Genomic DNA, 24,848 nt, shown 5'->3' with positions numbered 1-24,848 from the left:
CATGCTATAGATGACATCAGAGCTCAGTGTCTGTACAGTAACACAGTAACATGCTATACATGACATCAGTGTCTGTACAGTAACACAGTAACATGCTATACATGACATCAGTGTCTGTACAGTAACATGCTATACATGACATCAGTGTCTGTACAGTAACATGCTATACATGACATCAGTGTCTGTACAGTAACATGCTATACATGACATCAGAGCTCAGTGTCTGTACAGTAACACAGTAACATGCTATACATGACATCAGAGCTCAGTGTCTGTACAGTAACATGCTATATATGACATCAGAGCTCAGTCTCCACTTCACAGCTCTCTGTGGGTTTTGACTGACACTTGAGCAACTTTTGTAAATGGTTTGTTGTCTGAGTGAGGGAAAAGCTGTAGATTCATGTTTTGTTGTCTGAGTGAGGGAAAAGCTGTAGATGAATGTTTTGTTGTCTGAGTGAGTGAGGAAAAGATGTAGATGAATGTTTTGTTGTCTGAGTGAGTGAGGGAAAGACTGTAGATTAATGTTTTGTTGTCTGAGTGAGTGAGGAAAAGACTGTAGATTAATGTTTTGTTGTCTGAGTGAGGAAAAGACTGTAGATTAATGTTTTGTTGTCTGAGTGAGGGAAAGACTGTAGATGAATGTTTTGTTGTCTGAGTGAGTGAGGAAAAGACTGTAGATTAATGTTTTGTTGTCTGAGTGAGTGAGGAAAAGACTGTAGATTAATGTTTTGTTGTCTGAGTGAGTGAGGAAAAGACTGTAGATTAATGTTTTGTTGTCTGAGTGAGGAAAAGACTGTAGATTAATGTTTTGTTGTCTGAGTGAGTGAGGGAAAGACTGTAGATGAATGTTTTGTTGTCTGAGTGAGTGAGGGAAAGACTGTAGATGAATGTTTTGTTGTCTGAGTGAGGGAAAGACTGTAGATGAATGTTTTGTTGTCTGAGTGAGTGAGGAAAAGACTGTAGATTAATGTTTTGTTGTCTGAGTGAGGGAAAGATGTAGATGAATGTTTTGTTGTCTGAGTGAGTGAGGGAAAGATGTAGATGAATGTTTTGTTGTCTGAGTGAGTGAGGAAAAGACTGTAGATTAATGTTTTGTTGTCTGAGTGAGGGAAAGATGTAGATGAATGTTTTGTTGTCTGAGTGAGTGAGGGAAAAGCTGTAGATGAATGTTTTGTTGTCTGAGTGAGTGAGGAAAAGACTGTAGATTAATGTTTTGTTGTCTGAGTGAGTGAGGAAAAGACTGTAGATGAATGTTTTGTTGTCTGAGTGAGTGAGGGAAAAGCTGTAGATGAATGTTTTGTTGTCTGAGTGAGTGAGGAAAAGACTGTAGATGAATGGTTTGTTGTCTGAGTGAGTGAGGGAAAGACTGTAGATTAATGTTTTGTTGTCTGAGTGAGTGAGGGAAAAGCTGTAGATGAATGTTTTGTTGTCTGAGTGAGTGAGGAAAAGACTGTAGATGAATGGTTTGTTGTCTGAGTGAGTGAGGGAAAAGCTGTAGATGAATGGTTTGTTGTCTGAGTGAGTGAGGGAAAGATGTAGATGAATGTTTTGTTGTCTGAGTGAGTGAGGGAAAGACTGTAGATTAATGTTTTGTTGTCTGAGTGAGTGAGGAAAAGACTGTAGATTAATGTTTTGTTGTCTGAGTGAGTGAGGGAAAGACTGTAGATTAATGTTTTGTTGTCTGAGTGAGTGAGGGAAAGACTGTAGATTAATGTTTTGTTGTCTGAGTGAGTGAGGAAAAGACTGTAGATTAATGTTTTGTTGTCTGAGTGAGGGAAAGACTGTAGATTAATGTTTTGTTGTCTGAGTGAGGGAAAGATGTAGATTAATGTTTTGTTGTCTGAGTGAGTGAGGGAAAGACTGTAGATTAATGTTTTGTTGTCTGAGTGAGTGAGGAAAAGACTGTAGATTAATGTTTTGTTGTCTGAGTGAGGGAAAGACTGTAGATTAATGTTTTGTTGTCTGAGTGAGTGAGGGAAAGACTGTAGATGAATGTTTTGTTGTCTGAGTGAGTGAGGAAAAGACTGTAGATTAATGTTTTGTTGTCTGAGTGAGTGAGGAAAAGACTGTAGATTAATGTTTTGTTGTCTGAGTGAGGGAAAGACTGTAGATTACAAGGACTCAATGTATTTAGCAAAATGAGAAGATTAGAATGAATACCGCTTTGATGTCATAAAAGCAAGCCAAACACCCAGGAGTCCAAATGTGCACTTCACATTTCCATATCATAAAACTCATGTGATATACAGTGTGAAGGTTCATGATCACTATGTCTGATGTATAGTTACAGGATGACATGGCGTTATACCCTGGGTTGTCCTGAACAGAAAGAGACCATGTTGGTTGTATTGTGAAGTATCTGAATGCACTCATGATTCAATACTATGCGACCAAAATGACCATCTGCTTCTCTGAACTGCCTGGTGAAAGAATAACACTGTAAGATGTTGTTTTATAACCTAGCCAGTCATGTTGGCAAGAGAACGAGCTTTCAAATGATGCCCACCTGACCCAGATTGTGATTTATAATGAACCGTTTTTGGATTGCGTAAACAACAACAGTAATTGTGTGATGGCAGGGATGCAGGGCTGTGTTCCAAACAATACAACCACAACTATGCTTGCTCTAGTTCCTCAATGGCACCGACAGGAGAGCTCCAAAAAAAAAGCATCTTATAGTTTAAGACTTCTTTGAGTCATAAAAGTGCATTGAAATTGAGTAGGTACTGTGCACACTTTGGAGAGGTGTGGAAACACCCGTTTCCACAAAACATCACACAAACCATTGTCAGATCATTCTTATCATGTTGCTGATTGTATCCAGAGTATTTTTAGATTTCGTTATCAACAAATGTGTCGATAAGTACAGTAACTGTAAAATGCACACCAAATCAACGGTGTAATGTTTTGGATTCAGTCCTGTCAGGTGAACTGTTGTCCTCACCTTTCCTCTAATCATTTCCCATAATCCCCAAACTGTTCCCTTTTTAATTGCTGCCATGGTTTTGCATATGCTTTCCATAATTGTTCAATTAAGCCCTATCCATATAGGCCAGTTCTCACATGTGTAAGGAGTTAAGGTGATATTGTGTGTAAATCTCTCTCTATGCCTAGAAGAAGGTCTGAAACACTGGGCTGGTAGATATCTGTTTGTACTGCTGACTGCTCTGCTGATATCTGTATGTACTGCTGACTGCTCTGCTGATATCTGTATGTACTGCTGACTGCTCTGCTGTGACATGTGAAGACATTCAAATAACACACACACACACACACACCCACGCACACACAGTCACACACATAGTAACACAGTCACACACAGAGTCACACACAGACACACAAACTCAACATGTAGAATCCACACACACAAACTCAACATGTAGAATCCACACACAGAAACTCAACACCTAGATAAGACTCACAGGCTTAGTGTCACACACACACACACACACTCACACACACACACACACACACACACACACACACACACACACACACACACACACACACACACACACACACACACACACGCACACGCACACGCACACACACACACACTCAATCAATACATTTCCCCCCCACATTTTTTCTGTTTAGGTTGTGAATTATGCACAGTAATCCTCCTACCTCCAGAGAGAAGAGCCACCTATCCTTCCTGTCCCTGTAGACACACGTTATATCAGACCCCACACACAGTCTTCTTATCTAACCACACATCACACACACAGTCTTCTTATCTAACCACACATCACACACGGCTTATAGAACCACATAACTTCTCTGTTAAGACTGCAATATGCTGTACATACACATGCAGTCTGCAGTAGGCTGGAAATATGTTTCTGCCACACTCTGCTCTCTAAAGAACACCAGCAAAATGAAGGGGTACCATGCATCACTTGAAACTCCTTCACCAGGGATACTCAAATCAGGGCTCAAAGGTTAGCAGTGCTGCTGCTGGTGTTCTTCTTTCCCTGGAAGTGAAACCTGAATCAGTCCCTGATTAGAAGGGAAGGGTTGGAATCCAGCAGTGCTGCGGGCCTCGAGGCCCTGCTCCTCACCTCAATGTTACAGTAAAAAACATGTTTCCATTTTTAATGATCTTAAAAGTGGTACATGTGGGACATCATCACATCACATGAGGAAACTATGCAGCTATTTTGATGCTAACTGCTAGCGTACTGGACTTCATTACACTGGACGTTTATCATTACACTGGACTTCCATCATTACACTGGACGTTTATCATTACACTGGACCTCCATCATTACACTGGACCTCCATCATTATACTGGACCTCCATCATTACACTGGACCTCCATCATTACACTGGACTTCCATCATTACACTGGACCTCCATCATTACACTGGACCTCCATCATTACACTGGACCTCCATCATTATACTAGACCTCCATCATTATACTGGACCTCCATCATTACACTGGACCTCCATCATTATACTGGACCTCCATCATTACACTGGACCTCCATCATTACACTGGACCTCCATCATTACACTGGACCTCCATCATTACACTGGACCTCCATCATTACACTGGACCTCCATCATTACACTGGACCTCCATCATTATACTGGACCTCCATCATTATACTGGACCTCCATCATTACACTGGACCTCCATCATTACACTGGACCTCCATCATTACACTGGACTTCCATCATTACACTGGACCTCCATCATTATACTGGACCTCCATCATTACACTGGACCTCCATCATTACACTGGACCTCCATCATTATACTGGACCTCCATCATTACACTGGACCTCCATCATTACACTGGACCTCCATCATTACACTGGACTTCCATCATTACACTGGACCTCCATCATTACACTGGACCTCCATCATTATACTGGACCTCCATCATTACACTGGACCTCCATCATTACACTGGACCTCCATCATTACACTGGACCTCCATCATTACACTGGACCTCCATCATTACACTGAACTTCCATCATTACACTGGACCTCCATCATTACACTGGACCTCCATCATTACACTGGACCTCCATCATTACACTGGACCTCCATCATTACACTGGACCTCCATCATTACACTGGACCTCCATCATTACACTGGACCTTTATCATTACACTGGACCTCCATCATTACACTGGACCTCCATCATTACACTGGACCTCCATCATTACACTGGACCTCCATCATTACACTGGACCTCCATCATTACACTGGACCTCCATCATTACACTGGACCTCCATCATTATACTGGACCTCCATCATTATACTGGACCTCCATCATTACACTGGACCTCCATCATTACACTGGACCTGGATGGGGGGGGGGGGGGGGGTGTCAATGTAATAGTCCGGTGGCCATGTGATTAATAGTTCAGCAGCCCTATGGCTTGGGGGTAGAAGCTGTTAAGGAGCCTTTTGGTCCTAGACTAGGCGCTCCGGTACCGTTTGCCGTGTTGTAGCAGCGAGAACAGTCTACTACTTGGGTGACTGGAGTCTTTGACCATTTTTTGGGCCTTCCTCTGACACCACCTAGAATATAGGTTCTGGATGGCAGGAAGCTTTTGGAATTGAATTACATTTATTGACCCCAGTGATGTACTGGACCGTGCGTACTACCCTCTGTAGCGCCTTACGGTCAGACACCGAGCAGTTGCCATACCAGGCGGTGAAGGAGGCTTTCGAAGGTGCATCTGTAGAACTTTTTGAGGATCTGGGTACCCATGCCAAATCTTTTCAGTCTCCTGAGGGGGAAAGGGTGTTGTCATGCCCTCTCCACCACTGGGCTATTATAGTTTGTTGGTGATGTGGACGCCAAGGAACTTGAAACTCTCGAACCGCTCCACTACAGCCCTGTTGATGCCTGTTCGGCCTGCCTTTTCTTGTAGTCCACGATCAGCTCCTCTGTCTTGTTCACATTGAGGGAGAGGTTGCTGTCCTGCCACCACACTGCCAGGTCTCTGACCTCCTCCCTATATGCTGTTGTTGGTGATCAGACCTATCACTGGTGTAAACTACTGTATGTGCATAATGATGAATGGTGTGTGTTTGTGCAAATCCATACGTGGAAGGCCAGGAGCAGAAGTGTGTAAGTGTTTGAGGGTGATGACATGAGCAAGAATAAGATCACAGAGTGTGTGTGTGTGTGTGTGTGTGTGTGTGTGTGTGTGTGTGTGTGTGTGTGTGTGTGTGTGTGTGTGTGTGTGTGTGTGTGTGTGTGTGTGTGTGTGTGTGTGTCAGTCAGTCAGTCAGTGTGTGTATATATATGAAGAGATAAGCAAGCAGCCCCTGTGTCTACTGGGGTGTGAGTCTGCGTGCTTGGACTGCTTAGTGGTAAGCTTAAGAAGCAATTATGTTGACAAAAGTTCTATGTTTACTACTAGGGATGCAAAGGGTCGGAAACTTTTCCGACCCAGACATTTTCCATGGGAAGTTAAGCAGACAGCCCTCCAACCAGACAGCCCTCCAACCAGACAGCCCTCCAACCAGACAGCCCTCCAACCAGACAGCCCTCCAACCAGACATGCTTGATCTACTCATTTGCTGGATAAATACATCAAAAAGCATGAAGACTTCTGACTGAAGCCCATACACACTGCAGCGTACATGTTGGGCCCCAAGTATGCTGGCAAGAGCATCCTGTCTGGAGCAGAGATAAACCAGGCCTATGGTGTCATCACTACAGTGTCTCGCCACCTTGGCCTGGATGAGGGCAAGGTTCTTGGCTGTCTGGCGAAGTACACTTCCAAGCAAGGGCTTTGGGATGGAGAAGCAATATGGCAGTCGTGCCAACACATCTCATCAGCCATCTAGAGGAAGGTACTTTGTGGATCTGAGGCTCTTTCCCCTGTTGCCTCCATCATCCTCCAAATCCCACCAACATCAGCTGTCTCAGAGCGCAACTGGTCCTTGTTTGAGAACACACACACCAAAGCACGCAACAGGCTGACCAATACAAGGGTTGAAAAATTGGTGGCCATATGGGCAAATTTTTGGCTTTTTGAGCCTGACAAGTTAACCTCAACAAGGTTTAAAAGTGACAGTGAAGATGAGGCCTCAGAGTCTGATGTTCAAGAGGTGGACATTGAGCAGGTCCAGGGAGAAGACATGGAAGCCTGAGAGGAAGACAACCAAAGCTTTAGTTTCTGGACTATCATTTTACAGATGTATGTTGAAAACGTTTTTGGGAGATGTGATGGATCATTGGGGATCATTCAATATTCCCTTTCTTTTGTTGTTCAGTGAAATCATCCCATGTGAAGAGTCAACTCATTTAATCAAAGTTCAATTTGTAACTAAATAGTTTAAAAAATATATCTATTGGAAGGATTTAATCATTTGCAATGATGTCTCCTTCTGATGAGGTAAAATGTTTATGTTTCTGTCTCCATATGATATGGTAAATATATCCAATGCAAAAAACATCTACATTTAAATGGTATTAATATGAATCTGCATATATTCCCGTTAATTCCCACAGAAAGTTTCCACCTCTGAATATTCCCCAAAATGTGCAACCCTAATTACTACTTTATATGTAGTTGAGGCACATACCTTATTAAAATTATATTATATTATGTGGATCGAGGGATTGAGAGAGAGAGAGAGAGAGAGAAAACACAGAGAGAGAACACAGAGAGAGAACACAGAGAGAGAACACAGAGAGAGAAGGGGGAAAACAGAGAGAGAGAGAACACAGAGAGAGAAGGGGGAAAACAGAGAGAGAGAACACAGAGAGAGAAGGGGGAAAACAGAGAGAGAGAGAGAGAGAGATAGGGGAAAACACAGAGAGAGAAGGGGGAAAACACAGAGAGAGAGAGAAAACAGAGAGACAGGCAGGGTTTTATTTTTATTTACTTTTCTGCTCTTTTGCACACCAGTATTTATACTTGCACATCATCATCTGTACATCTATCACTCAAGTGTTAATTTACTAAATTGTAATTACTTCGGTACTATGGCCTATTTATTGCCTTATCTACCTGGTTAAATAAAGGTGAAATAAAAATAAGAAAGAGCAACAGAAAGACAGACAGCGAGATAACGACAGGGAGATAGTTAGAGGGAGACGGAGTTGAGAGAGAGAGAAATAAAGAACAAGTGAGAGAGACAGAGGAGAGAGAGAGACATAGAGAGAGAGAAAACAGAGAAAGAGAGAGAGAGTAAAGAAGTGGCACAGGGGTTGTCGTAGCATTTCAGCATTTGGGATTAATATGTGTCCATGTCACGGGGGCTGTGTGGGAGGAGACATGGTTCAATAGACCCTAGAAATATGTAGGAGGAGTATCCCTCTAAGACAGGGTGAGAAGGCGTGGGTGGAAGTGGTTCAGATAGTCAGATGATCGGTCATGGCCCTTTGTCCTACTGCTACTGGAACATCAACTAGAAACCCTCTTCTATCATTGATCTGTGTGTTCATCATGGGATTTCAGTGAGGATAATGCATCAAAGCACTTGAGGTTCTGCATCCTTATTCTCTAGATGTATTTTCAATGAATCTTCCTCTTTTCTGTCATTTCCCATCTTCCACTTTCTCATTCACACTATATTTCCCCCCCCCCCCCCCCCCCCCCCCCCCACCCCACCCCACCCCCCCTTGCTTCAATTTCAACGCTCCCACTCTTCACTATCCATGGCTATTTCTCTATTGCTGGTTGTTGTGTCTGCTCTGTCTACCTTGGACCAAATGTGTATGTGGAATGTGCAGTGGGTATAAATGATTGTCTTCCTGTCTCCTCGGACACATTGAGGTAGCGAGACATACAGAATGAGAGGGAGGGAGAGAGAGAGAGAGAGAGAGAGAGAAAGAAGGGGGAGAGAGGCAGGGGATAAGGAGACATACAGAGAGAGAGATAGACACGCAGAGAGAAAGAGAGAGTCTGCACACTAACCAGACCATGCTCCAATGGGACTAGTCCTGCCTGTCTGCCTCACTCTGCCCCTGGGGACTTTGTGGAAGAGGACAGATAGCTGGAAACAGGGAGTTCTTTCTGATGTCATTCAGGCAGAATAGAAAGGTGCCATCAGATGAATGGATGGAAGGATGAAGAGATGGTGAGATTAAGAGATGGAGGATTGGAGGGATGAAGAGATGGAGGAATGAAGAGATGGAGAGATGAGAGATGGAGGGTTGGAGAGATGGAGAAATGGATTTCAAATATATCAATAGTTGGAAAGGTGCCCTTTTCAAATATACTGTCTTATGCCAGTCTCCACCATTTGGTGACTGTTAAATCCCTCTGTACTAATCTGTCATGTAAACTCAGCAAAAAAAGAAACGTTATCTCGCTGTGGTGGTGGGGGGGGGGGGGGGGGGGGGGGGTTAAAAGCAAAGTAACAGTCAGTATCTGTTGTGGCCGCCAGCTGCTTAAGTACTGCAGTGCATCTCCTCCTCGTGAACTGCACCAGATTTGCCAGTTCTTGCTGTGAGATGTTACCCCACTCTTCCAACAAGGCACCTGCAAGTTCCCAGACATTTCTGGGGGGGAATGGCCCTCACCCTCACCCTCCGATCCCAGACGTGCTCAATGGGATTGAGATCCAGGCTCTTCTCTGGCCATGGCAGAACACTGACATTCTTGTCTTGCAGGAAATCACGCACAGAACGAGCAGTATGGCTGGAGGGTCATGTCAGGATGTCTTCCCTGTAACGCACAGTGTTGACATTGCCTGCAATGACAACAAGCTCAGTCCCATGATGCTGTGACTCACTGCCCCAGACCATGACGGACCCTCCACCTCCAAATCGATCCCGCTCCAGAGTACAGGCCGCGGTGTAACGCCCATTCCTTCGACGATAAACGCGAATCCGACCATCACCCCTGGTGAGACAAAACCGCGACTCCTTAGTAAAGAGCACTTTTTGCCAGTCCTGTCTGGTCCAGTGACAGTGGGTTTGTGCCCATAGGCGACATTGTTGCTGGTGATGTCTTGTGAGGACCTGCCTTACAACAGGCCTACAAGCTCTCAGTCCAGCCTCTCTCAGCCTATTGCGGACAGTCTGAGCACTGATGGAGGGATTGTGCGTTCCTGGTGTAACTCGGGCAGTTGTTGTTGCCATCCTGTACCTGTCTCGCAGGTGTGATGTTCAGATGTACCGATCCTGTGCAGGTGTTGTTACACGTGGTCTACCACTGAGAGGACGATCAGCTGTCCATCCTGTCTCTGTAGTGCTGTCTTAGGCGTCTCACAGTACGGACAATGCAATCTATTGCCCTGGCCACATCTGCAGTCCTCATGTCTCCTTGCAGCATGCCTAAGGCATGTTCACATAGATGAGCAGGGACCCTGGGCATCTTTCCTTCGGTGTTCAGTCAGTAGAAAGGCCTCTTTAGTGTCCTAAGTTTTCATAACTGTGACCTTAATTGTCTACCGTCTGTAAGCTGTTAGTGTCTTAACGACCGTTCCACAGGTGCATATTAATCAATTGTTTATGGTTCATTGAACAAGCATGGGAAACAGTGTTAAACCTTTTACAATGAAGATCTGTGAAGTTATTTGGATTTTTACGAATTATCTTTGAAAGACAGAGTCCTGAAAAGGGGAAGTTTTTTTGTTGCTGAGTTTATTATCCACCATGTATTACCTGTCATGTACTGTATCTTTTGAAGCTCAGTTTGTAGAGCATGACGTTTGTAATGCCAGAGTAGTGGGTTCGTTTCCCGGGTCCACCCATATACAGTGCCTTGCGAAAGTATTCGGACCCCTTGAACTTTGCGACCTTTTGCCACATTTCAGGCTTCAAACATAAAGATATAAAACTGTATTTTTGTGTATTATTTTGTGAAGAATCAACAACAAGTGGGACACAATCATGAAGTGGAACGACATTTATTGGATATTTCAAACTTTTTTAACAAATCAAAAACTGAAAAATTGGGCGTGCAAAATTATTCAGCCCCTTTACTTTCAGTGCAGCAAACTCTCTCCAGAAGTTCAGTGAGGATCTCTGAATGATCCAATGTTGACCTAAATGACTAATGATGATAAATACAATCCACCTGTGTGTAATCAAGTCTCCGTATAAATGCACCTGCACTGTGATAGTCTCAGAGGTCCGTTAAAAGCGCAGAGAGCATCATGAAGAACAAGGAACACACCAGGCAGGTCCGAGATACTGTTGTGAAGAAGTTTAAAGCCGGATTTGGATACAAAAAGATTTCCCAAGCTTTAAACATCCCAAGGAGCACTGTGCAAGCGATAATATTGAAATGGAAGGAGTATCAGACCACTGCAAATCCACCAAGTCCTGGCCGTCCCTCTAAACTTTCAGCTCATACAAGGAGAAGACTGATCAGAGTTGCAGCCAAGAGGCCCATGATCACTCTGGATGAATTGCAGAGATCTACAGCTGAGGTGGGAGACTCTGTCCATAGGACAACAATCAGTTGTATATTGCACAAATCTGGCCTTTATGGAAGAGTGGCAAGAAGAAAGCCATTTCTTAAAGATATCCATAAAAAGTGTAATTTAAAGTTTGCCACAAGCCACCTGGGAGACACACCAAACATGTGGAAGAAGGTGCTCTGGTCAGATGAAACCAAAATGGAACTTTTTGGCAACAATGCAAAACGTTATGTTTGGCGTAAAAGCAACACAGCTGAACACACCATCCCTACTGTCAAACATGGTGGTGGCAGCATCATGGTTTGGGCCTGATTTTCTTCAGCAGGGACAGGGAAGATGGTTAAAATTGATGGGAAGATGGATGGAGCCAAATACAGGACCAACCTGATGGAGTCTGCAAAAGACCTGAGACTGGGACGGAGATTTGTCTTCCAACAAGACAATGATCCAAAACATGAAGCAAAATATACAATGGAATGGTTCAAAAATAAACATATCCAGGTGTTAGAATGGCCAAGTCAAAGTCCAGACCTGAATCCAATCAAGAATCTGTGGAAAGAACTGAAAACTGCTGTTCACAAATGCTCTCCATCCAACCTCACTGAGCTCGAGCTGTTTTGCAAGGAGGAATGGGAAAAAATGTCAGTCTCTCGATGTGCAAAACTGATAGAGACATACCCCAAGCGACTTAGAGCTGTAATCGCAGCAAAAGGTGGCGCTACAAAGTATTAACTTAAGGGGGCTGAATAATTTTGCACGCCCTATTTTTCAGTTTTTGATTTGTTAAAAAAGTTGAAATATCCAATAAATGTCGTTCCACTTCATGATTGTGTCCCACTTGTTGTTGATTCTTCACAAAGAAATACAGTTTTATATCTTTATGTTTGAAGTCTGAAATGTGGCAAAAGGTTGCAAAGTTCAAGGGGGCCGAATACTTTCGCAAGGCACTGTATAAAATGCACGCATGACTGAAAGTTGCTTTGGATAAAAGCATCTGCTAAATGGGATATATATATATTGTACTGGACTTCCTCTACTCAGGATCAAAGGTGACAAGGGTTCTTCCCATGAGAACAGCTTGGTGACCCTTCAACCAGACATGTTGGTAAACATCAGTTTATAACAGTATATTGGCCTGGAGTGTATAATGTACAGTATATTATAAACTGGGTGGTTTGAGCCCTGAATTCTGATTGGCTGAATGCCATGGTATATCAGACCACGGGTATGACAAAATGTTTAGTTTTACTGCTGTAATTACCTTGGTAACCAGTTTATAATAACAATAAGGCACCTCGGGGGTTTGTGGTATGTGGCCATTATTCCACGGCTAAGGGCTGTATCCAGGCACTTCACATTGTTTCGAGGGTAAGAACAGCCCTTGGTATGGTATATTGGCCATATACCACACTTCCTCGGGCCGTATTGCTTAAATATAATATGGTGGTCATACTCTCCTAGGATCTCAGTCACTGATTCCGCTCTGTGTCTTACTCTTAGAGGCTCGTCTAACTCACTCTTAAAGGCCCATCCCGTGCCCTCTAACTCACTCTTAGAGGCCCATCCCGTGCCCTCTAACTCAGACTTAGAGGCCCATCCCGTGCCCTCTAACTCACTCTTAGACTGTGTCACAGTCTTAGAAGCTCATCCCCTGGCCATTCCTCTCCTCTGTCTTGGTCCTACACCGCCCAATCTAATTTCCTGTGGGATCGGCCCCTAATACCACAAGACTGACTAAATACGCTTTCCGAGGAGGCTGTGGTGATGGTTTGGCCCGTAGAGTGTTTTAGATGATGTATGTGTGTCATAGATCCACATGTCAGGGTCTCAAAAGGTCAGGTGGTATTGGAATGATGATTGATCAGAGCTGTGGCACAGAGCTGTGACAGCTGCGAGGGGATATGTGTGTGTGTGTGTTTGTGTTAGAGGTTGTGTGTGTCTGTGTTAGAGCTTGTGTGAGTGTGTGTATGTGTTTGTGTTAGAGGTTGTGTGTGTGTGTGTGTGTTTGTTAGAGGTTGTGTGTGTGTGTGTGTGTTAGAGGTTGTGTGTGTGTGTATGTGTGTTAGAGGTTGTGTGTGTGTGTATGTGCACGTTTGAGGGTACGTGTGTGTTAGAGGTTCTGTGTGTGTGTGTATGTGTGTTAGAGTTTGTGTGAGTGTGTGTATGTATATGTGCACGTTTGAGGGTGCGTGTGTGTGTGTGTGTGTTAGAGGCTCTGTGTGTGTGTGTGTGTGTGTGTGTGTGTGTGTGTGTGTTTTATCTCCAAACGCCAAGCTCCCGGCCTATATCTCTAATCATGGCACACACATCAATAGGCAGGCATGCAGGTGAGCCACATTGCAACTCAGAGATGAATAATGGATGGATATGACATTATTAAAACACTTGGGTTATTCATCCAAAGCTGTACGTCGAGGCAGGCAGAGAGCAGTAGAGAACACCATACATCTAGACAGGTCTCAGCAGAGGAAAAAGGGTTAACAGAGGTAGAGAGGAGACAGGGGAGGTAGAGAGGAGACAGGGGAGGTAGAGGGTTAACACAGAGGTAGAGATGAGTCAGGGGAGGTTAAGGGTAAACACAGAAGTAGAGATGAGTCAGGGGAGATAGAGGATTAACACAGAGGTAGAGAGGAGACAGGGGAGGTAGAGAGGAGACAGGGGAGGTAGAGAGGAGTCAGGGGAGGTAGAGAGGAGACAGGGGAGGTAGAGGGTTAACACAGAGGTAGAGATGAGACAGGGGAGGTAGAGAGGAGACAGGGGAGGTAGAGAGGAGACAGGGGAGGTAGAGGGTTAACACAGAGGTAAAGATGAGACAGGGGAGGTAAAGGGTTAACAGGGGAGGTAGAGGGTTAACACAGAGGTAGAGAGGAGACGGGAGGTAGAGGGTTAACACAGAGGTAGAGAGGAGACAGGGGAGGTAGAGGGGAGACAGGGGAGGTAGAGGGTTAACACAGAGGTAGAGAGGAGACGGGAGGTAGAGGGTTAACACAGAGGTAGAGAGGAGACAGGGGAGGTAGAGAGGAGACAGGGGAGGTAGAGGGTTAACACAGAGGTAAAGATGAGACAGGGGAGGTAAAGGGTTAACAGGGGAGGTAGATGGTTAACACATAGGTAGAGAGGAGACGGAAGGTAGAGGGTTAACACAGAGGTAGAGAGGAGACAGGGGAGGTAGAGAGGAGACAGGGGAGGTAGAGAGGAGACAGGGGAGGTAGAGGGTTAACACAGAGGTAAAGATGAGACAGGGGAGGTAAAGGGTTAACAGGGGAGGTAGAGGGTTAACACAGAGGTAGAGAGGAGACGGGAGGTAGAGGGTTAACACAGAGGTAGAGAGGAGACAGGGGAGGTAGAGATGAGACAGGGGAGGTAGAGATGAGTCAGGGGAGGTAAAGGGTTAACACAGAGGTAGAGAGGAGACAGGGGAGGTAGAGATGAGTCAGGGGAGGTAAAGGGTTAACAGAGGTAGAGAGGAGACAGGGGAGGTAGAGAGGACACAGGGGAGGTAGAGAGGAGACAGGGGAGGTAGAGATGAGTCAGGGGAGGTAAAGGGTTAACAGAGGTAGAGATGAGACAGGGGAGGTAAAGGGTTAACACAGAGGTAGAGAGGAGACAGGGGAGGTAAAGGGTTAACACAGAGGTGGAGAGGAGACAGGGGAGGTAGAGAGGAGACAGGGGAGGTAGAGAGGAGTCAGGGGAGGTAGAGGGTTAACACAGAGGTAGAGATGAGACAGGGGAGGTAGAGAGGAGACAGGGGAGGTAGAGATGAGTCAGGGGAGGTAAAGGGTTAACGGGTTAACAGAGGTAGAGAGGAGACAGGGGAGGTAGAGAGGAGACAGGGGAGGTAGAGGGTTAACAGAGGTAGAGATGAGACAGGGGAGGTAGAGAGGAGTCAGGGGAGGTAGAGAGGAGTCAGGGGAGGTAGAGAGGAGACAGGGGACGTAGAGGGTTAACACAGAGGTAGAGAGGAGACAGGGGAGGTAGAGGGTTAACACAGAGGTAGAGATGAGACAGGGGAGGTAGAGAGGAGTCAGGGGAGGTAGAGAGGAGACAGGTGAGGTAGAGGGTTAACACAGAGGTAGAGATGAGTCAGGGGAGGTAGAGAGGAGTCAGGGGAGGTAGAGAGGAGACAGGGGAGGTAGAGATGAGTCAGGGGAGGTAGAGAGGAGTCAGGGGAAGTAAAGGGTTAACAGGGGAGGTAGAGATGAGACAGTGGAGGTAGAGGGTTAACACAGAGGTAGAGATGAGTCAGGGGAGGTAGAGAGGAGACAGGGGAGGTAGAGAGGAGACAGGGGAGGTAGAGAGGAGACAGGGGAGGTAGAGGGTTAACAGAGAGGTAGAGAGGAGACAGGGGAGGTAGAGATGAGTCAGGGGAGGTAAAGGGTTAACACAGACACAGATGGACACACACACACACACACACACACACACACACACACACACACACAGCTGTACATTTTCATCATTTATTTAGTGCAATGAAACAAAGAGCCCCCAATTATGTATGGGAAGCCATTATGACCTTAGGCCACTACTATTGATAATCATTATCCACACTGTAAACATGTCCACAGGAGAACGGCTCATAATAACGTTCGGAACGGAGCGGATGGAATGGCATCAATGACCTGGAAACCATGTGTTTGATGTATTTGATACCGTTCCACTGATTCCGCTCCAGCCATTACCACGAGCCCGTTTCTCCCTAATAAAGGTCCCACCAACCTCCTGTGATGTACGCAATATCCCTGAATAATTTAACTGAGCTGCATCAAACCTACACACATAAATAACCAGCGTACACACCATCTCCACTGCCGACCCTTTCATGTTCTTTTCTGATACGAGACACTAATAGGCTCATATAAAATGTCTCTGATGTTGGAATAATTACAAAAACCCAGTCTAAAGCACAGACTGCCTGTGATGGTTTCAAAGAGACTAACAGGTGTGTGTGTGTGTGTGTGTTCGCTCCAACCCCTCAGGTAAAGGGGACCTGATCGGCAGTGACTCCCTGACCAAGAAGCAGGTGATTAAGACGAACGCCAACGTGAAGGCTCTGACCTACTGTGACCTGCAGTACATCAGTCTGAAGGGACTGAGGGAGGTTCTCCGGCTCTACCCAGAGTACGCCCAGAAGTTCATCTCTGAGATACAACATGATCTGACCTATAACCTCAGAGAGGGTCACGGAGCTGACGTGAGTCGAACTGCAACGCAGGCATGCATACGCTACTAAACACACACATGCAGTAAAGAAAAACACACACACACACACACACACACACACACACATGCAGTAAAAACATGCACACACAGACACACACACGTGCACACAGACACACACTAGTACATTGTTAATTGTAATATTTCCCTCAATAAAAAGAAAACAGTCATTACATTCATTCTTACACCAGCCTGCCTACAGCTCTACAGCTTACAGCTCTACAGCTCTACCTGGTTTGTTTGATCAATAGAGCGAGGAGGGACGGGTTCGTCTGTGTGTGTGCCTGCGTGCACACTTGTGTGTCTCTCTGTGTGAGAGTGGTGAGACCAGTAACAAAATGGAGTCCCTCTCATATCTGTGTGAGAGTGGTGAGACCAGTAACAAAATGGAGTCCCTCTCTTGTCTCTGTTATCTCCTAGTGCTGCAGTATAAAGCTCTGAAGGGCTTGGTTCTGATCTAGCCTGAGGGTACATTCACCTTCAAAGGGCACATCATGCACTGTATTCATAAACACTGCTCACCCTAGCTCGGGCTCTCGCTTCTTAAAAACACATCCACCCTTCCGTACACACACACTTGGCTGGCTCAACGAGACAGGAATAGCAGCGTGCAGCGTTTTGGAGTGTGTGCTGGAGCTAAAAATAGCACGGGGGAAGGCAGGGGCTCTCCCTGACTGGCTGTGTCCCCACAGCTCCTGCTAAATTTGGATGCTGCCTGATAAAAATAGCCCAGACAGCAAGGAGGAGAGAGGGAGGATGGGGAAGAGGAGGATAGGGGAGGACGCGCTCCTGCCCCGACTCCCCTCATATCACTCCTCCCTTCACAGTAACATGTTTATTTCATGTCTAATCTAACCTCAGAGCCCCAGAGGAAAGTAGGGGCTGCTTCACTGTGCAGGTGTGTGTGTGCATGTGCATGTGCCTGTGTGTGCGTGTGCCTGTGTGTGTGTGTGCGTGTGCGTGTGCATGTGTGTGTGTGTGTGTGTGTGTGAACATGTGCGTGTGCACGTGCATAAGATTACATGCATACAGTACCAGTCAAAAGTTTGGACACACCTACTCATTCCAGGGTTTTTCTTTATTTTTACTATTTTCTAAATTGTAGAATAATAGTGAAGACATCAACACTATGAAATAACACATATGGAATCATGTAGTAACCAAAAAGTGTTAAACAAAACAAAATATATTTTATTTTTATTTTATTTTTCAAATCTACGAAATAACACAAATAGAATCATACAGTAACCAAAATATATTTTATATTTGAGATTCTTCAAAGTAGCCACCCTTTGCCTTGATGACAGCTTTGCACACTCTTGGCATTCTCTCAACCAGCTTCATGAGTTGGTCACCTGGAATGCATTTCAATTAACAGGTGTGCCTTGTTAAAAGTACATTTGTGGAATCTCTTTCCTTCTTAATGCGTTTGAGCCAATCAGTTCTGTTGTGACAAGGTAGGGGTGGTATACAGAAGATAGCCCTATTTGGTAAAATACCATATTATGGCAAGAACAGCTCAAATAAGTAAAAAGAAACGACAGTCCATCATTACTTTAAGACATGAATGTCAGTCAATATGAAACATTTCAAAACTTTGAAAGTTTCTTCAAGTGCAGTTGCAAAAACCATCCAGCGCTATGATGAAACTGGCTCTCATGAGGACAGCCACAGGAAAGGAAGACCCAGAGTTACCTCTGCTGCAGAGGATAAGTTTAAGTAACAGACACATCTCAACATCAACTGTTCAGAGGAGACTGTGTGAATCAGTCCTTTTTATTTTTATTTCACCTTTATTTAACCAGGTAGGCTAGTTGAGAACACCTTTATTTAACCAGGTAGGCTAGTTGAGAACACCTTTATTTAACCAGGTAGGCTAGTTGAGAACACCTTTATTTAACCAGGTAGGCCAGTTGAGAACACCTTTATTTAACCAGGTAGGCTAGTTGAGAACACCTTTATTTAACCAGGTAGGCTAGTTGAGAACACCTTTATTTAACCAGGTAGGCTAGTTGAGAACACCTTTATTTAACCAGGTAGGCCAGTTGAGAACACCTTTATTTAACCAGGTAGACTAGTTGAGAACACCTTTATTTAACCAGGTAGGCTAGTTGAGAACACCTTTATTTAACCAGGTAGACTAGTTGAGAACACCTTTATTTAACCAGGTAGGCCAGTTGAGAACACCTTTATTTAACCAGGTAGGCCAGTTGAGAACACCTTTATTTAACCAGGTAGGCTAGTTGAGAACACCTTTATTTAACCAGGTAGGCCAGTTGAGAACACCTTTATTTAACCAGGTAGGCCAGTTGAGAACACCTTTATTTAACCAGGTAGGCTAGTTGAGAACACCTTTATTTAACCAGGTAGGCTAGTTGAGAACACCTTTATTTAACCAGGTAGGCTAGTTGAGAACACCTTTATTTAACCAGGTAGGCCAGTTGAGAACACCTTTATTTAACCAGGTGGCCAGTTGAGAACACCTTTATTTAACCAGGTAGGCCAGTTGAGAACACCTTTATTTAACCAGGTGGCCAGTTGAGAACACCTTTATTTAACCAGGTAGGCCAGTTGAGAACACCTTTATTTAACCAGGTAGGCCAGTTGAGAACACCTTTATTTAACCAGGTAGGCCAGTTGAGAACACCTTTATTTAACCAGGTAGGCCAGTTGAGAACACCTTTATTTAACCAGGTAGGCCAGTTGAGAACACCTTTATTTAACCAGGTAGGCCAGTTGAGAACACCTTTATTTAACCAGGTAGGCCAGTTGAGAACACCTTTATTTAACCAGGTAGGCTAGTTGAGAACACCTTTATTTAACCAGGTAGGCCAGTTGAGAACACCTTTATTTAACCAGGTAGGCCAGTTGAGAACACCTTTATTTAACCAGGTAGGCCAGTTGAGAACACCTTTATTTAACCAGGTAGGCCAGTTGAGAACACCTTTATTTAACCAGGTAGGCTAGTTGAGAACACCTTTATTTAACCAGGTAGGCTAGTTGAGAACACCTTTATTTAACCAGGTAGGCCAGTTGAGAACACCTTTATTTAACCAGGTAGGCTAGTTGAGAACACCTTTATTTAACCAGGTAGGCCAGTTGAGAACACCTTTATTTAACCAGGTAGGCCAGTTGAGAACACCTTTATTTAACCAGGTAGGCTAGTTGAGAACACCTTTATTTAACCAGGTAGGCTAGTTGAGAACACCTTTATTTAACCAGGTAGGCTAGTTGAGAACACCTTTATTTAACCAGGTAGGCCAGTTGAGAACACCTTTATTTAACCAGGTAGGCTAGTTGAGAACACCTTTATTTAACCAGGTAGGCCAGTTGAGAACACCTTTATTTAACCAGGTAGGCTAGTTGAGAACACCTTTATTTAACCAGGTAGGCCAGTTGAGAACACCTTTATTTAACCAGGTAGGCCAGTTGAGAACACCTTTATTTAACCAGGTAGGCCAGTTGAGAACACCTTTATTTAACCAGGTAGGCCAGTTGAGAACACCTTTATTTAACCAGGTAGGCCAGTTGAGGACAAGTTCTCATTTACAACTGAGACCTGGCCAAGATAAAGCAAAGCAGTGCAACAAAAACAACAACACAGAGTTACACTTGTGAGATAAAAAAATGTATGGTTGAATTGCTGCAAAGAAACCACTACTAAAGGACACCAATAAGAGACTTGCTTTGGCCAATAAACACGAGCAATGGACATTAGACAGGTGGAAACCTGTCATTTGGTCTGATGAGTCTAAATTTGAGATTTTTGGCTCCAACCGCCGTGTCTTTGTGAGACGCAGAGTAGGTGAACGGATAATCTCTGCATGTGTGGTTCCCACCGTGAAGCATGGAGGAGGTGGTGTGATGGTGCTTTGCTCGTGACAGTCAGTGATTTATTTATAATTAAAGGCACACTTAACCAGCATGGCTACCACATCATTCTGCAGCGATATGCCATCCCATCGGGCTTGCGCTTAGTGGGACTATCATTTGTTTTTCAACAGGACAATGACGCAAACACACCTCCAGGCTGTATAAGGGCTATTTGACCAAGAAAGAGAGAGATGGAGTGCTGCATCAGATGACCTGGCCTTCACAATCACCCGACCTCAACCCAATTGAGTTGGTTTGGGATGAGTTGGACCGCAGAGTGAACGAAAAGCAGCCAACAAGTACTCAGCATATGTGAGAACTCATTCAAGACTGTTGGAAAAGCATTCCAGGTGAAGCATGTTGAGAGAATGCCAAGAGCGTTCAAAACTGTCATCAAGGCAAAGGGTGGCTACTTTGAAGAATCTCAAATAAAAAATACATTTTACATGTTCAATACATGTTCAACAATATTTTTGTTACTACATGATTCCATATGTGTTATTTCATAGTTTAAAATTAAGAAAAACCCTTGATTGAGTAGGTTTGTCCAAACTTTTGAATTGTACTGTACATGTGTTTGTTTATGTCTCAGAACATCAATAATTCAGCCAGGGGTGTGGACTGTTGTCCAAATGTGCTTCTTAGATCAAATCAAAATCAAATCAAATGTATTTATATAGCCCTTCGTACATCAGCTGATATCTCAAAGTGCTGTACAGAAACCCAGCCTAAAACCCCAAACAGCAAGCAATGCAGGTGTAGAAGCACGGTGGCTTGGGAAAACTCCCTAGAAAGGCCAAAACCTAGGAAGAAACCTAGAGAGGAACCAGGCTATGTGGGGTGGCCAGTCCTCTTCTGGCTGTGCCGGCTGGAGATTATAACAGAACATGGCCAAGATGTTCAAATGTTCATAAATGACCAGCATGGTCAAATAATAATAATCACAGTAGTTGTGGAGGGTGCAGCAAGTCAGCACCTCAGGAGTAAATAGATGCAGATTTGACTGTGTATTATGTATTTAAAACCCAGCACAGGGAGTGGAGAACAGAACAGAAAGCCAAGACAAGACAAACCAGAAACAACAACAGCCTTCAGTGACGCCCTTCTTATTCTCATCAAACAATTACTGCAGAAACACCACCTCACAGTCTGAACACTGATAGTCTACCAGAATACGATGTGCACTTTGCCCCTGTTTAGATTAGGGGGTAGTGCTGGAGGGAGGAGGGAAAATAGCTTATTTTTTTATAACAGCAATAAATATATTCCCTCCCCACTGTCTCTGCCGATTCACTTACTTCTGACTGACAGTCTCATGACACAGGAGCTGGAGGGAACACTAACACAATGTTCTGGGTCTCATGACACAGGGGCTGGAGGGAACACTAACACAGTGTTCTGGGTCTCATGACACAGGAGCTGCAGGGAACACTAACACAATGTTCTGAGAACACCCGTCAGCCCTGTTCACACTGTAGTGCACGTGTAGACACACACACACACACACACACACACACACACGTTTGCTTCCACTTCAGCATGCTTTGCAGCCATGGACGTATAGATTACACCCCCGCACAGTGAGGCAGCCCCTGCTTGCCTCTCGGGCTCTGAGCTAATATTAGGAAGTGGGAACTAAACATAGACATGCTACTGTGAAGGGAGGAGACAGACTGATATGAGGAGAGCGGGGGAGGATAGGAGGGGGGAAAAGAGTGCTGATCAGAGAGAGAGGGAGAAAAGAGAGAGAGAGGGAGAAGAGAGAGAGGGAGAAGAGAGAGAGAGACGTGTACATGTCCTCAGTGAAAACAATGTGCTGAGCAAATGTCAAATTGGCTGTTTACCAAATTACCGTACTACAGACCACAACTTCACCCTTCACCCTAAATGACAAACAAACAAACCAAAACAAAGGCAAAGTCTTCTCATGCTTTGTTGACTTCAAAAACGCTTTTGACTCAATTTGGCATGAGGGTCTGCTATACAAACTGATGGAAAGTGGTGTTGGGGGTAAAACATACAATATTACAAAATCCATGTACACAAACAACAAGTGTGTGTTTAAAATTGGCAAAAAACACACATATTTTTCCACAGGGCCATAGGGTGAGACAGGGATGCAGCTTAAACCCCACCCTCTTCTACATATCAACAAATTGGCAAGGGCACTAGAACAGTCTGCAGCACCCGGCCTCCCCCTACTAGAATCTGAAGTCAAATGTCTACTGATGATCTGGTGCTTCTGTCGCCAACCAAGGAGGGCCTACAGCATCACCTAGATCTGTCCCCAACCAAGGAGGGCATACAACAGCACCTAGATCTGTCCCCAACCAAGGAGGGCATACAACAGCACCTAGATCTGTCCCCAACCAAGGAGGGCCTACAACAGCACCTAGATCTTATGCACAGACCTGGGCCCTGACAGTAAATCTCAGTAAGACCAAAATAATGGTGTTCCAAAAAAGGTTAAGTTGACAGGACCACAAATACAAATTCCATCTAGACACTGTTGCCCTAGAGCACACAAAAAACTATACATACCTTGGCCTAAACATCAGCGCCACAGGTAACTTCCACAAAGCTGTGAACAATCTGAGATACAAGACAATAATGGAATTCTATGCCATCAAAAGGAACATAAAATTCAACATACCAATTAGGGTCTGGATAAAAATAATTGAAACGGTTATAGAACCCATTGCCCTTTATGGTTGTGAGGTCTGGGGTCCGCTCACCAACCAAGAATTCACTAAATGGAACAAACACCAAATTGAGACTCTGCACGCAGAATTCTGCAAAAATATCCTCTGTGTACAACGTAGAACACCAAATAATGCATGCAGAGCAGAATTAGGCCGATAACCGCTAATTATCAAGATCCAGAAAAGAGCCGTTAAATTCTACAACCACCTAAAAGGAAGCGATTCCCAAACCTTCCATAACAAAGCCATCACCTACAGAGAGATGAACCTGGAGAAGAGTCCCCTAAGCAAGCTGGTCCTGGGGCTCCCTTCACAAACACAAACACTGAGCCCCAGGACAGCAACACAATCATGAGAAAACACAAAGATAATTCTTCCAATGTGTCAAATAATTAACAAAAAAAATGCTATTTGGCCCTAAACAGAGAGTACACAGTGGCAGAATACCTGACCACTGTGACTGACCCACAATTAAGGAAAGCTTTGACTATGTACAGACTCATTGAGTATACGGCGGCCTATGTGCGCACTGCCCACAAAATGAGGTGGAAACTGAGCTGCACTTTCTAACCTCCTGCCAAATGTATGACCATATTAGAGACACATATTTCCCTCAGATTACACAGATCGACAAAGAATTTGAAAACAAACCTGATTTTGATAAATTCCCATATCTACTGGGTGAAATTCCACGGTCTGCCATCACAGCAGCAAGATGTGTGACCTGTTGCCACAAGAAAAGTGCAACCAGTGAAAAACAAACACCATCGTAAATACAACCCATATTTATGTTTATTTATTTTCCCTTCTGTACTTTTAAGTAATTTGCAAATGTCTCTATTATTTTGGAACTTGTGTGAGTGTAATATTTACTGTTTATTTCACTTTTGTTTATCCATTTCACTTGCTTTGGCAATGTAAACATGTTTCCTATGCCAATAAAGCTCCTTGAATTGAATTGAGAGAGAATAAAGCCCCTTGATTTGAATTGAGAGAGAATAAAGCCCCTTGAATGCAATTGAGAGAGAATAAAGCCCCTTGATTTGAATTGAGAGAGAATAAAGCCCCTTGAATTCAATTGAGAGAGAATAAAACCCCTTGAATTCAATTGAGAGAGAATTAAGCCCCTTGATTTCAATTGAGAGAGAATAAAGCCCCTTGAATTCAATTGAGAGAGAATAAAGCCCCTTGAATTCAATTGAGAGAGAATAAAGCCCCTTGAATTCAATTGAGAGAGAATAAAGCCCCTTGAATTCAATTGAGAGAGAATAAAGCCCCTTGAATTCAATTGAGAGAGACAGAGTGAGAGAGAGAGAAATAGCCAGTTCAGGACTTTGATGAGGAATGTGGTAAGATAACTGCACTTGTTTTGATTTATGATGTGATTGATTTGTAATTTTATCAGTCGCTTTTGAATTTAATTTGTTGTAATGTGAAATTGTAAATGGTTTGTGTCATGTTGATCAATGGGTTTCCCCTTGGTTAAATAAAGGTTAAATTAATAAAACAATAAGAGTCTTTGATCAAAGTGAAAGCAGAGAGAAGAGTAGAAAACAGAGAAGAGAGAGAAAGGGGTCTGGGCTTGTCCACATGGTGAAATATCACACCCATTCATTATCTCATTTACTGAAGAGGCCTATGGACGTGTTATGTATTCATTATCTCATTTACTGAAGAGGCCTATGGACAGGTGT

General features: G+C 44.1%; 1 protein-coding gene across 1 annotated transcript in view; it reads left to right on the top strand.

Moving 5' to 3' along the window:
- The window catches only part of LOC110502145 (potassium voltage-gated channel, subfamily H (eag-related), member 3), a 205,725-nt gene that overhangs the window by 162,181 nt on the left and 18,696 nt on the right, over positions 1-24,848 (top strand). Inside the window, exon 11 of the mRNA XM_036959274.1 lies at positions 16,339-16,553. Within this exon, the coding sequence (XP_036815169.1) occupies positions 16,339-16,553 (215 nt within the window). The remainder of the gene's footprint in view (positions 1-16,338; positions 16,554-24,848) is intronic.

The sequence above is a fragment of the Oncorhynchus mykiss genome, chromosome 22 (assembly GCF_013265735.2).
Source record: "Oncorhynchus mykiss isolate Arlee chromosome 22, USDA_OmykA_1.1, whole genome shotgun sequence".
Classification (NCBI taxonomy): Eukaryota; Metazoa; Chordata; class Actinopteri; order Salmoniformes; family Salmonidae; genus Oncorhynchus; species Oncorhynchus mykiss.
The sequence above is the reverse complement of the archived record's forward strand: the minus strand, read 5'-3'. Positions and strand labels throughout refer to the sequence as shown.